We start from the raw sequence: 14,181 nt of genomic DNA, 5'->3' as shown, positions 1-14,181 counted from the left end.
TTCAATGCCAACTGTTATATATGAACCCTATATTTCAAGTTGCAACCTATTTCTTTGAACACTCAAGTTTAACCTATTTAGTAACATAACTACAAACTAAAATGTAATGTAAATACAAAACATTTTTACATCTTTTTTCAAGTAGATTGTTCACTTCGGAATTACTTACCCAAATGTCTTCAATTGGATTACAAGCAAAAAAATCAACAAAATCAATTCCTTGCAAGTGAAGAAAATATGATCGTTCAATAACATGAAAAAATGACTTAAAATTGATTCTTTACGTAAAACCTTCATATTTATTAGCCAGGATTTAATTACCAATTGTTGTCCCCCTCAGCAATGGACGTTTTAATCAGGCTCTTAAGCAACACATTTTTTCTTTTGGAAAAGTTTTATTGGCACAATTCCTTTAAAAACAGCTCATACATTTTTTACATCATTTGTACACATAAAAAACGGCAACAAAGCATAAAACACAGCATTTGAAAGTTACATTTCAATTTGTTAAAAAGTACATGTTGTTAAAACCAATGAAAACAACTATGAATAAAAGTACTTTCCTTGTAAAAACATAAAATCTGTAAAAGCCATTTAAAATGTGTACTAATGATCTAACAAAGGTAAAACATTTTTAAGACATGAAAAACATGTTAACATGTTAAAAACATGTTAAAAAGCCACTTTGTTAAAAGGCTGTCTTAGTCCCTTGTACAGGAGCGGGGTGAGTCTTTATCAAGCTCACCTCATCCTGCTCTTCTGAATGGATCATCGTCCCGTCCTTCGGGGCCCAGGGGGGATCCCTCCCCTAGTCGCATCGCCCTAGGCGCCGCAGCGCTGTCAGGCCGTGGCCGCCGGGACCTAGGGTGTTGTGGGGGACCCTTCGCTTGGGGTTGAGGCCCCCTTTCTTCCGTACCACCTCAGGGCTTCCGTGGCTACCATGGCCACTGCCTGGGGGGTGGTCTCTACGTTTTTCACTACCAGCAGGTTACAGGAGGACCACAGTGCTTCCTTCAGGCACGTGAGGGTGGACCAGAGCTTGGTGAAGGTCTTCGATGGAATGGGCCTTAAGCAACACATGCACTTATGAATGTTACATCACAGACTCAATGCTGGAAATCAAATCAAAGTGAGAAAAAATGGATGAACTGGAATGACATTCACTCTCATGGGAGGCCAAAAAATAACAAGGTTAAAGCCACGACCCCCAATAAGCCATGCCCCAACTCTTTTGATAGGTCACAATGCTGAGGTGCAAATTAGGTTTAATTCAATAAAAAAAAAATCACATTGATCTGCCAAATTATTTATTGGATTTCAGACATATTGAATAGAATAGGTTGAATGAACTGAGAGTGTAATTTTTCTGTTATACCATCAGTAAAACACACTTTAGGAGAACAACAGCGTTGTACCACTTTTTACAGTGTAGTGATCCTGGCGAGAGGACCAGAATCATCTCTGCTAATTGTTTTATATGTACTGAAACAAACGGGGGTGTACTAGCCAATTAGAGTGGAGAAACAGCACAAGGCACCTCTTCTTAATAAGATGTGTTGCGATTCCATGTGCTTCCTACATCATTAGGTCTTCACTTTGCATTAATACATTTTCTTATTTAACCAGGCAAGTCAGTTGAGAACAAACCCTAACCCAGGCGACGCTGGACCAATTGTGCGCCTCCCTATGGGAAAACCCAATCACGGCTGGTTGTGATACAGCCTGGAATCGAAACCAGGGAGTCGGTAGTGACGCCGACTAGCGCTGAGATACAGTGCCTTAGACGGCTGCGCCACTCGGAAGCCCCAATATAAGGAAAAGGATTCAAAGCGCAACATCCTCCCCTAATATTCATCTTGTGGATGGTGTTGGTGAGATTCAATACAACCAGAGATGGAAAGGTAAAGTTTACCAAAGAAGAGTGACCACAGTGTAGGCAACATGCAACAATTAGACTATAGTACGGTCGTAGCATGGTATTACTGGCCTCTAGTGGAACTATTACAATACTACATCTACTTTAAGTGGATAAAAGCAGTCGGGGGAAATCCTAAACCCCTTTTGTACCTACCAACGTAATCTCTGTTAATTTGAAGTCTCATGTGATTTGTCAGCTGCTCAATTAAATTCTGGGCCCCATACATGTAAAGAGAAGCGATTAAGAAATGCTGGAACGAAGATCGAAAACCAGAACAAGGTGCTCCACCCTCTTTCTTTGCAAGCTACCGGCCCGAATGTCCCCTCCCCTTTCCGAAATAAAGTCCCACAGTGGTGTCATAAAACCTAGCGGTCAAACAGGTCAAACAGGGAAATAGCTCCAAATGCTTTTCCACCATTCATTTTTCCCATAGGAGATTTTAGAAACGCTTAAAATAAGGGCTGTGTTTCGTGTAGGCTTAACCTGGCGTGACGTTTTGGTAACCATGTAAATCTCTCTCGGACAAGGTGAAAGATTAGCAAAAAGTGTTAACTCCATTTAGTATGATATGTTACGTTTCATATGGTATGTATTAATTTGTGGATGTCCATCATCCATTTCGTGTGATATTTTACGACTTTGCAAAATGTATGATATGTTAAAATGGGGCGGCAGAGTAGCTTAGTGGTTAGAGCGTTGGACTAGTACCCGAAAGGTTGCAAGTTCAAATCCCCGAGCTGACAAGGTACAAATCTGTCATTTTGCCCCTGAACAGGCAGTTAACCCACTGTTCCTAGGCCGTCATTGAAAATAAGAATTTGTTGCCTGGTTAAATAAAGGTAAAATAAAATAAAAATGTCAATTTGTTGTGGCTAACGCTAACATTAGCTAGCTCTAGGGGTTAAGGTTAGGGATGGTGGAAGGGTTAGTTAAAAGTGTTAAGGTTACGGGAACGATTAACTAACATGCTGCGAAGTAGCAAAAAAAGGAGGGTTGTTAGCGTTATACGCCTACCAATCCACCTCGACCAACCACCCTACTTTTGTTTTTGCCTTAACTTAATAAGTAACCTTGTATGTTATGTAACCAAACGTAACCTATCATACTCATTTGAGCGTCCCGGATTTACAGTTACTATGTTACGTCTAGTCTATGAGACCAGTCTGCCACATATTATAACAACATGTTGTGACTTTTGGTGTTCTGCAAGGTTCTTTCCTCTTCTTTGCCAACACATTTTTTCTTGAGTCAAGTCGAAGTTCAGTAGCCGAAGTCTACACCCTTTCATCGGTGATTGGTCAACATTACTACTCCTAGTAGGCAAATATGGACGGGATTCATCAATGAAGTCTTTGTCATTCAACGAGAGACGAGCAACACACACAAAAGAAATCCCTTACTGCACCAAACATCCCAGATGTAAAATTGATCGACTAAGACTTCCTCTGCAATATTACCAGCTTTTTCCACGTAACACATTGCAGCTATTTCTCGTCTTTTCCAAGCGAATGTCGTTTAAAGGAGTATGACGTTCACTTGGAATAAACCAAATCTGAAGGTGCGGGCACCTTTATACGATACCACGTCGCTCTGAAGCCGCAAAGTGGATATCCAATGATCGAATTAGCCTCAAACATAAATCCTCCACATTTATGAAGGCTGAGATGAGTTAATAAATCCAACATTGATAGCAGTAATCAAAATGCCGGAATACTGGTGCAGTAGGATGATATACTAGGGGATAATTAGCATTTAGCCTACTGTATTCATTCATAAAGTGTCCTTGTTGGCTACAGTAAAACACTAACATCTAGTCAAGTCTTGGTGTAGTAGGGTATGAATAAAGAAGAATAAAGTGATTTATTTTGAGGATAACTTTATTGAGCTTGGACATTATACATTATTGATGAGGGCCTCATTATAAAAACTAGCATGTTCCTGTACAACTTCTGCCTTAGCGTTTAATAAAACATTGATTTAGAATAACTCAGTAAAAAAGGAAAACATTGGCAAGGAAATTGTATTCTTCAAATCAAAGAAAAGGGGTAACTTTTTCAGCAATTTTTCATTTCTAAATTGTCTAAGATGTGGAATTTCATGATGTGGATATAACATTCAGTGTCAATGACATACACATTAAATACGGTTTAATAATTAAGATACAATAACCAAAATATTTGACTGCTCCCTTTGGACTCATTTGGCAATTAACCTTGTAACATTCATTTTGTTCCGGAAGCAAAACCAGCAAATTCGTTGTTTAATACTCTTCTCCTTCTTCCCCCTCCTCAAACGAGTCGATGCCCACCTCTTCATAGTCCTTCTCCAGGGCTGCCATGTCTTCTCTGGCCTCAGAGAACTCTCCCTCCTCCATGCCCTCACCAACGTACCAGTGCACAAAGGCTCTCTTGGCATACATCAGGTCAAACTTGTGGTCCAGACGGGCCCAGGCCTCAGCGATGGCTGTGGTGTTACTCAGCATGCACACGGCCCTCTGGACCTTGGCCAGGTCTCCTCCAGGAACTACCGTAGGGGGCTGGTAGTTGATACCCACCTTGAAGCCAGTGGGACACCAGTCCACAAACTGGATACTCCTCTTGGTTTTGATGGCAGCGATCGCTACATTGACATCTTTGGGAACAACGTCACCACGGTACAGGAGACAGCAGGCCATGTATTTGCCGTGACGAGGGTCACACTTCACCATCTGATTGGCCGGCTCAAAGCAGGCATTGGTGATCTCAGCCACTGACAGCTGCTCATGATAGGCCTTCTCAGCGGAGATGACTGGGGCATATGTGGCCAGAGGGAAGTGGATACGGGGGTAGGGCACCAAGTTGGTCTGGAACTCTGTCAGATCAACATTCAGGGCTCCATCGAAACGCAGGGAGGCAGTGATGGAAGAGACGATCTGACTGATCAGCCTGTTGAGGTTGGTGTACGAGGGACGCTCAATGTCAAGGTTCCTACGGCAGATGTCATAGATGGCCTCATTGTCCACCATGAAGGCACAGTCAGAGTGCTCCAGGGTGGTGTGAGTGGTCAGGATGGAGTTGTAGGGCTCCACCACAGCCGTGGACACCTGGGGAGCTGGATAGATGGCAAACTCCAGCTTAGACTTCTTGCCAAAATCGACAGACAGACGTTCCATCAGCAGGGAGGTGAAACCAGAACCGGTGCCTCCTCCAAAGCTGTGGAAAACCAGGAAACCTTGGAGACCAGTACACTGGTCAGCCTGAGGGAGACATCATCACAGCCTATCAGACCAGCACATCAACACAGCATTATCAGACACTATGAATTTAGAGGCAATTACACTGAACAAAAATATAAAAACGCAACATGTAAAGTGTTGGTCCCATGTTTCATGAGCTGAAATAAAAGATCCCAGAAATGCTCCATAAACACAAGAAGCTTATTTCCCTAAAATGTTTTTCACAAATGTGTTTACGTCCCCGTTAGTGAGCATTTCTCCTTTTGCCAACATAATTCATCCACCTGACAGGTGTCGCATATCAAGAAGCTGAGTAAACAGCATGATCATTACACAGCTGCACCTTGTGATGGGAACAATAGAAGGCTCCTCTAAAATGTCTGCAGAAATGTCCACGATAGCTGTTGCCAGAGAATTGAATGTTAATTTCTCTACCACAGGCCGCCTCCAACGTAATTTTAGAAAAATGTGCCAGCATGTCCAACCGGTCTCACCACCGCAGACCACGTGTATGGCGTCGGGTGAACGGTTTGCTGACGTCAACGTTGTAAACAGAGTGCCCCATGGTAGCGGTGGGATTATGGTATGGGCAAGCATAAGCTACGGACAACGAGCACAATTGCATTTTATCGATGGCAATTTGAATACACAGAGATACTGTGATGAGATCCTGAGGCCCATTGTTGTGCCGTTCATCCGGCGCCATCACCTCATGTTTCAGCATGATAATGCTCGGCTCCATGTCCCAAGGATTTATACACAATTTCTGGAAACTGAAAATGTCCCAGTTCTTCCATGGCCTGCAGACTCACCAGACATGTCACCCGTTGAGCATGTTTGAGTTGCTTTGGATCGACGTGTACGACAGCGTGTTCCAGTGCCCGCCAATATCCAGCAACATCGCACAGCCATTGAAGAGGAGTGGGACAACATTCCACAGGCCAATCAACAACCTGATCGACTCTATGCGAAGGAGATGTGTCGCACTGCATTAGGTAAATCACACCAGATATTGACTGGTTTTCTGATCCACGCCCCTACTTAAAAAAATAATTTAAAAAAGGTATCTATATTCCCAGTCATGTGAAATCCACAGATTAGGGGCCTAACTGATTTCCTTATATGAACTGTAACTCAGTAAAAATTTTGAATTTAAATGTTGCGTTTCTAATTTAGTTCAGTATAACATCAACAGTGGTGTACCACAAGGCTGTCTATTCTCCTCCTTTTGATTTGGATGGTTCAACCGTTATCAATTGATATTGGGAATAACGCAGGGGGTTATGGGTTACGGGGGTTATGGGTGTTACGGGGTTATGGGTGTTACGGGGTTATGGGTGTTACGGGGGTTATGGGTGTTACGGGGGTTATGGGTGTTACGGGGGTTATGGGTGTTACGGGGGTTATGGGTGTTACGGGGGTTATGGGTGTTACGGGGGTTATGGGTGTTACGGGGGCTATGGGTGTTACGGGGGCTATGGGTGTTACGGGGGTTATGGGTTACGGGGGTTATGGGAGAAAAGCTTCTTGTTTATCATATCTACAATGTTCATAATTGTCAACAATTCATTCTTTAATCGTTCTTACCAGTTTACGGATCCTGTCCAGGACGGAGTCAATGATCTCCTTGCCGATGGTGTAGTGACCGCGGGCGTAGTTGTTGGCAGCATCCTCCTTGCCTGAGATGAGCTGCTCAGGGTGGAACAGCTGGCGGTAGGTGCCTGTCCTCACCTCATCTGGAGAAAGAGAAAATAGTATTTTTCTATATGGAGAGAAGACCAGATACCAGTGGATGATGTTCTGTACACATTTAGAAACTGAATGCACTGGCACATCTGAGATTTGCTTCAGTAGAGGCGTCGTAAATGTTGAAATGTTTTTCAAAAGGATAAACGTTTCTGTAAAAAGACAAACAACTTACCGATAACGGTGGGCTCCAGGTCGACGAAGATGGCGCGTGGCACGTATTTCCCGGTGCCCGTGGCGCTGAAGAAGGTGGTGAAGGAGTCGTCGAGGTTACCTGTGGGCTTGTCACTGGGCATCTGTCCGTCCGGCTGGATCCCATGCTCCAAGCAGTACAGCTCCCAACAGGTGTTGCCCATCTGGACTCCAGCCTGGCCCACGTGAACAGAGATACACTCACGCTGTGGAGAGAGACGGGGAGAGAAGGAGAAGAGACCATGTGAATGAAATAGACAGCGATCACACCTGACTGCATGGAGGATATTACAGTGTGGTCCAAGAGGTCCAAGAATTCAGATGTCATGTCACACAGTCGACACACGTGTGTAAATGATTACGATACACTGAGTGGACAAAACATTAAGAACACCTGCTCTTTCCATTACACAGACTGTAAGTATCTATTTGTTGCATGAGAAATATATGGAAATATATTACTGGAATAGTAGTAGTGTTTACTTTACAATGTGACTGAGTTCAAACTGACAGAATCTGTTGATGTCTAGGTGGCCAGTCAGGTTCATTACAAGACAAGGTAGTATGTCAGTCACAGTGTGTACGCCCTAATAGTGCACTATGTACAAACACACAGTATATGTGGGACACACGGTGTCCTATGGCATTCTGAGTCTTGACAAACAAGAGAAGTCGAGACAGAAATGGCTGCCTGCTGCAGAGATAATGACCAGCAGCAGGAGATGAGGAGGAGTCGAGACAGAAATGGCTGCCTGCTGCAGAGATAATGACCAGCCAAGAACTTACTGAAATAACTGCCATCCTCTCCTCTCTCTGACTGCATTTCAAAATGGCAAGGTCAGCACCTATAAGGTGCTGGTAAAAAGTAGTGCACTATATAGGGGATAGGCTGCCATTTCAGACACTATATAGGGAATAGGCTGCCATTTCAGACACTATATAGGGGATAGGCTGCCATTTCAGACAGTATATAAGGGATAGGCTGCCATTTCAGACACTATATAGGGGATAGGCTGCCATTTCAGACACTATATAGGGGATAGGCTGCCATTTCAGACACTATATAGGGGATGGGCTGCAATTTCAGACACTATATAGGGGATAGGCTGCCATTTCAGACACTATATAGGGGATAGGCTGCCATTTCAGACACTATATAGGGGATAGGCTGCCATTTCAGACAACCATTATGTTCTCGAGGACAGATAACTTGGCCTCTGCCTCATCATCAGCAGCAGCTGCCGAAGCCAGAAAACTAAAAATACCCTACAATCATCTATGAGAACAGACCAGAACACGGCAGGATAACACTAAATAATGTCTGACTTATGTCTGTGTGACAATGAGTCAGTGATGTATTGGCTGTGACTCCTGATACACCCAGTTTATAGGCCGAATTCAGACACACACAGGCACACTACCATCTAAAGATCACTTTCCCAGACAGATACTGATTAAACCTAGTGCTGGACTAAGAAGCTATTTCAATGGAGACCCACAACGGAGCATGCTTTTTAGTCCATTGAGAGGTGTAATCTTGGTCTGGGAAACTGGCCCTAAAAGTATGACTCCGTGTCTCCTCTAGGGATTGGTGATAATTCCCTCTGCCCTTGTCACAGACTATTTTTAAACCTGCCCCATTTTAGCTGCCCCCCCCGAGACAGTGATGGACAGGGGCCTACTGGGGGGGGGAGATGATCGCCAAATGGTTGCTATTTCTGAGGAACCCTCAGTCTCATTAACCTGACTTTTACTCACTCCTACGATCGCCAGGCAGTCCCCACCAAAATCCAGCTAGACATTTCATAGATGGAAACCCAGCTCTATCAAACTTTGAAGTACTAGTTGAAGTACTAGTTGAAGTACTAGATAAAGTACTAGATAAAGTACTAGATAAAGTACTAGATAAAGTACTAGATAAAGTACTAGTTAAAGTACTAGTTAAAATACTAGATAAAGTACTCATTGTAGATTCTGCCTGTAGATTCTGTTATATAACTATTCTGTCTGTAGATTTTACCTGTAGATTCTGTAACTATCCAGTCTCTAGACTCTGTATCTTACCCATCCAGTCTCTAGACTCTGTATCTTACCCATCCAGTCTCTAGACTCGGTATCTTACCCATCCAGTCTCTAGACTCTGTCTTATACATCCAGTCTCTAGACTCTGTCTTACCCATCCAGTCTCTAGACTCTGTCTTATACATCCAGTCTCTAGACTCTGTCTTACCCATCCAGTCTCTAGACTCTGTATCTTACCCATCCAGTCTCTAGACTCGGTATCTTACCCATCCAGTCTCTAGACTCTGTCTTATACATCCAGTCTCTAGACTCTGTCTTACCCATCCAGTCTCTAGACTCTGTCTTATACATCCAGTCTCTAGACTCTGTCTTACCCATCCAGTCTCTAGACTCTGTCTTACCCATCCAGTCTCTAGACTCTGTCTTATACATCCAGTCTCTAGACTCTGTCTTACCCATCCAGTCTCTAGACTCTGTCTTACCCATCCAGTCTCTAGACTCTGTCTTATACATCCAGTCTCTAGACTCTGTCTTACCCATCCAGTCTCTAGACTCTGTCTTATACATCCAGTCTCTAGACTCTGTATCTTACCCATCCAGTCTCTAGACTCTGTCTTACCCATCCAGTCTCTAGACTCTGTCTTACCCATCCAGTCTCTAGACTCTGTATCTTACCCATCCAGTCTCTAGACTCTGTCTTACCCATCCAGTCTCTAGACTCTGTATCTTACCCATCCAGTCTCTAGACTCTGTATCTTACCCATCCAGTCTCTAGACTCTGTCTTACCCATCCAGTCTCTAGACTCTGTATCTTACCCATCCAGTCTCTAGACTCTGTCTTATACATCCAGTCTCTAGACTCTGTATCTTACCCATCCAGTCTCTAGACTCTGTCTTATACATCCAGTCTCTAGACTCTGTATCTTACCCATCCAGTCTCTAGACTCTGTCTTATACATCCAGTCTCTAGACTCGGTATCTTACCCATCCAGTCTCTAGACTCTGTCTTATACATTCAGTCTCTAGACTCTGTATCTTACCCATCCAGTCTCTAGACTCTGTCTTATACATTCAGTCTCTAGACTCTGTATCTTACCCATCCAGTCTCTAGACTCTGTCTTATACATCCAGTCTCTAGACTCTGTATCTTACCCATCCAGTCTCTAGACTCTGTCTTATACATCCAGTCTCTAGACTCTGTATCTTACCCATCCAGTCTCTAGACTCTGTCTTATACATCCAGTCTGTAGACTCTGTATCTTACCCATCCAGTCTCTAGACTCTGTCTTATACATCCAGTCTCTAGACTCTGTATCTTACCCATCCAGTCTCTAGACTCTGTCTTATACATCCAGTCTCTAGACTCTGTCTTATACATCCAGTCTCTAGACTCTGTCTTATACATCCAGTCTCTAGACTCTGTGTCTTACCCATTCAGTCTGTAGACTCTGTATCTTACCCATTCAGTCTGTAGACTCTGTATCTTACCCATTCAGTCTGTAGACTCTGTATCTTACCCATTCAGTCTGTAGACTCTGTATCTTACCCATTCAGTCTGTAGACTCTGTATCTTACCCATTCAGTCTGTAGACTCTGTATCTTACCCATTCAGTCTGTAGACTCTGTATCTTACCCATTCAGTCTGTAGACTCTGTATCTTACCCATCCAGTCTCTAGACTCTGTCTTATACATCCAGTCTCTAGACTCTGTATCTTACCCATCCAGTCTCTAGACTCTGTCTTATACATCCAGTCTCTAGACTCTGTATCTTACCCATCCAGTCTCTAGACTCTGTCTTATACATCCAGTCTCTAGACTCTGTCTTACCCATCCAGTCTCTAGACTCTGTATCTTACCCATCCAGTCTCTAGACTCTGTCTTATACATCCAGTCTGTAGACTCTGTATCTTACCCATCCAGTCTCTAGACTCTGTCTTATACATCCAGTCTCTAGACTCTGTATCTTACCCATCCAGTCTCTAGACTCTGTCTTATACATCCAGTCTCTAGACTCTGTATCTTACCCATCCAGTCTCTAGACTCTGTCTTATACATCCAGTCTCTAGACTCTGTATCTTACCCATTCAGTCTGTAGACTCTGTATCTTACCCATTCCGTCTGTAGACTCTGTATCTTACCCATTCAGTCTGTAGACTCTGTATCTTACCCATTCCGTCTGTAGACTCTGTATCTTACCCATTCAGTCTGTAGACTCTGTATCTTACCCATTCAGTCTGTAGACTCTGTATCTTACCCATTCAGTCTGTAGACTCTGTATCTTACCCATTCAGTCTGTAGACTCTGTATCTTACCCATCCAGTCTCTAGACTCTGTATCTTACCCATTCAGTCTGTAGACTCTGTATCTTACCCATTCAGTCTGTAGACTCTGTATCTTACCCATTCAGTCTGTAGACTCTGTATCTTACCCATTCAGTCTGTAGACTCTGTATCTTACCCATTCAGTCTGTAGACTCTGTATCTTACCCATTCAGTCTGTAGACTCTGTATCTTACCCATTCAGTCTGTAGACTCTGTATCTTACCCATTCAGTCTGTAGACTCTGTATCTTACCCATTCAGTCTGTAGACTCTGTATCTTACCCATTCAGTCTGTAGATTCTCCTGTAGGCTAACATTTCTCAACACACCCTGAAACAACCACAAAGCTGCAATTCCTGTCCTGCAAAGCAACACGTTCATTATTGACTGAACATGAGAAACACCCTACTAACTCACTCACTCATTCCCTTCATTAGTAAGAGAAGACTATAGATAGTAAGACAGTATGACAGTACTGTATAGTTAATCCTAATTAATATCTGCAATTACAGTTTGTTCTTGGTCAGTTCAAGTTGGATATGTTTTTTTAAAGGGTTTGAATAAACATCTTCCCAGAACAGAATGATTCAATGCATAATCATGAGGAAAGCATTTCAAATAGTAAATTCACGTGAGCTACACTGAATGCAAAATGACATTCTTCCTTTCAGTGAGAGTAATGGTTTATTTTCGATGCGTCACTGTAGTTTTTTAGAGTTGCACACAAACTGCACTGCACCCCTGGACCGTCTGTCCGGGGTTGGGTAGGAATGAACACTGCGCATGGGAGCTGTGCCATTAGACAAAATAACATCGTGCGTTAAAATGGTCAGTGGTATAGAAACGACGATAGAACAGAAACTGTAGCATATTGCATTGTTTTTGCAAATGAAATGAGAAAAAAAGATAAGAAAACATATGTTGAATAAAAACAGACAGTTAAAACAAGAATGCAAGCCGAACATAAAAAATAAACATTTATGTGTAGTTGAACCTGAAATACCAGCATTCCAAATTAAAAACACTCACCATTGTGCTTTTTCAGTATCAGTCTCTTGGCTAAACGGAGAAAATAATATCAGAGGAATATGTTGGACTTCTCGCAGCGGCCGTCAAAATGATCTCCGTGAGTAAATTGTGCCCGGTGTGGTGGAGCTGCTAATCACGCTATATTCAATGTAGTGGCGTCATGGAATGGAGCTCTCCTCCCGTTGTGTATTTTATTAGTATGCGCAAATTGTCCGACCGTAGGCTACTGGCACAGGTAGAACTTGCTGCGTCATTTTTAGCCTAGGAGTGAGATTATTTTTTTAAGGAGGGAGGGAGGGGGGGGGGCTTGTGCTCAATCTTTGCAGACATTTCTGCTGAGCTGGTACATCAATGCTGATTACAATTTGAGATGTATGGGTGGTAGCCTCTCCAGCAGCGAACTTGGTTTCAGATACTCGTATTATTTGCCTATAGCCTCTATACTCTGATGTGAATGGGCTATTTTCTCCTAACATGTCCACTGAGCAAACATCATATACACCAAGCAGTGACACGTTGCAGCTCTAATATTCTCATCGGTAACCAGTAGGTGGCACTGTAACCTTGTGCTACAGTAGTGGTGCGGAATGTGGAACACGTTCGACTTGACACCTGTCCTGTGTGTCACTGAGTTCACGTCACATCAGTGGTATGCAGAACGCATGCGTTATTAACACCACTCGGTAGCCTTTTGTCATCTGGTTTGAATTAAAGGGTTAAAACTATATTGGCTCCCGAGTGGCACAGCGGTCTAAGGCACTGCATCTCAGTGCTTTGAGGCGTTCGAATCCAGGCTGTATCACAATTGGCTGTGATTGGGAGTCCCATAGGGCTGCGCACAATTGCCTGGGTGTAGGCCAGTGTAGACCGTCATTGTAAATAAGAACTGACATGCCTAGTTAAGTCAATAAAAAAAAAAAAATATATATATATATATATATATATATATATATATATATATATATAATCCAACTAACAGCTCAAGGCATTATAAATTGGATAGTTATTTTTTAGGAAAACACAATGTGTTGCTTTAATTCCAATAATGAAGCAAAAAAAATATAAAATTTGAATTGAAATGTATTTTCAGAGAGAAGAATAAAGCTCATGTTTGACTGGGCGTGCGCTTGTTTGTTGGTACGGAATGGTTCTTTGCGAGCTTCAGGAAGCAAACAAAGTCATCGAGCCTTTCAGGTTGTGACCTGTCAGACGAGCTAGCCATCTCATTGGCTATGTGTCCCCAGTGACTCATTAGGTCTGTATGGCAGCTCCACTATGTTAAAAATAAAAAACAAAAAAACAACAACCTTTGGATCCTCCTCACCAATGACAACCAAATAGGTCACAGCAAAGATAACACATGTTTTCTTCTTCTGCAAGAATGAAAACACATTAATAATTCAACACATGCAAATGAGTTGTGTTCAGGGGGATGTGTTTATGGAATACTCTTGCTTTAAATAAAAAAAAATAGATTAGGGGAAAGCAGAGCTTTGTGCATTTGCTACAGAGTGGTTGTTTTAATGGTGCACGAGTGCAGAGCGGTCATGCCCATAGAGAGTTGGGGTCATGCCCCCTCAGATTGTTGGGGTGCATTACGCCGTTACTCGAGTTATATATGGTTACCAGCGGATTTAGTGCACTTCATGTGAAGAATTGTCTGGTTGTAATCAACAGAATTTGAATAAAATTTACAGTATCAAATTTTCATGGGAATCATGGGAAAACAAAGGTGAACA

The 14,181-nt window shown here is 42.8% G+C and overlaps 1 protein-coding gene across 1 annotated transcript; it reads right to left on the bottom strand.

Moving 5' to 3' along the window:
* Positions 1-3,762: 3,762 nt before the first annotated feature.
* LOC135547724 (tubulin alpha chain-like) lies at positions 3,763-12,692 on the bottom strand. Its single transcript, XM_064976970.1, has 4 exons — positions 12,443-12,692; positions 7,054-7,276; positions 6,720-6,868; positions 3,763-5,153 (listed from the first exon to the last, which is right to left on the bottom strand). The coding sequence occupies exons 1-4, from the start codon at positions 12,443-12,445 to the stop codon at positions 4,179-4,181; spliced, it is 1,350 nt and encodes a 449-aa protein (XP_064833042.1). The 5' UTR covers positions 12,446-12,692; the 3' UTR covers positions 3,763-4,178.
* Between the last annotated feature and the right edge of the window lie 1,489 nt (positions 12,693-14,181).

Source organism: Oncorhynchus masou, chromosome 10 (genome assembly GCF_036934945.1).
Source record: "Oncorhynchus masou masou isolate Uvic2021 chromosome 10, UVic_Omas_1.1, whole genome shotgun sequence".
NCBI lineage: Eukaryota > Metazoa > Chordata > Actinopteri > Salmoniformes > Salmonidae > Oncorhynchus > Oncorhynchus masou.
Note: the sequence above shows the minus strand (reverse complement) of the source record. Positions and strands in the feature narration are given on the sequence as shown.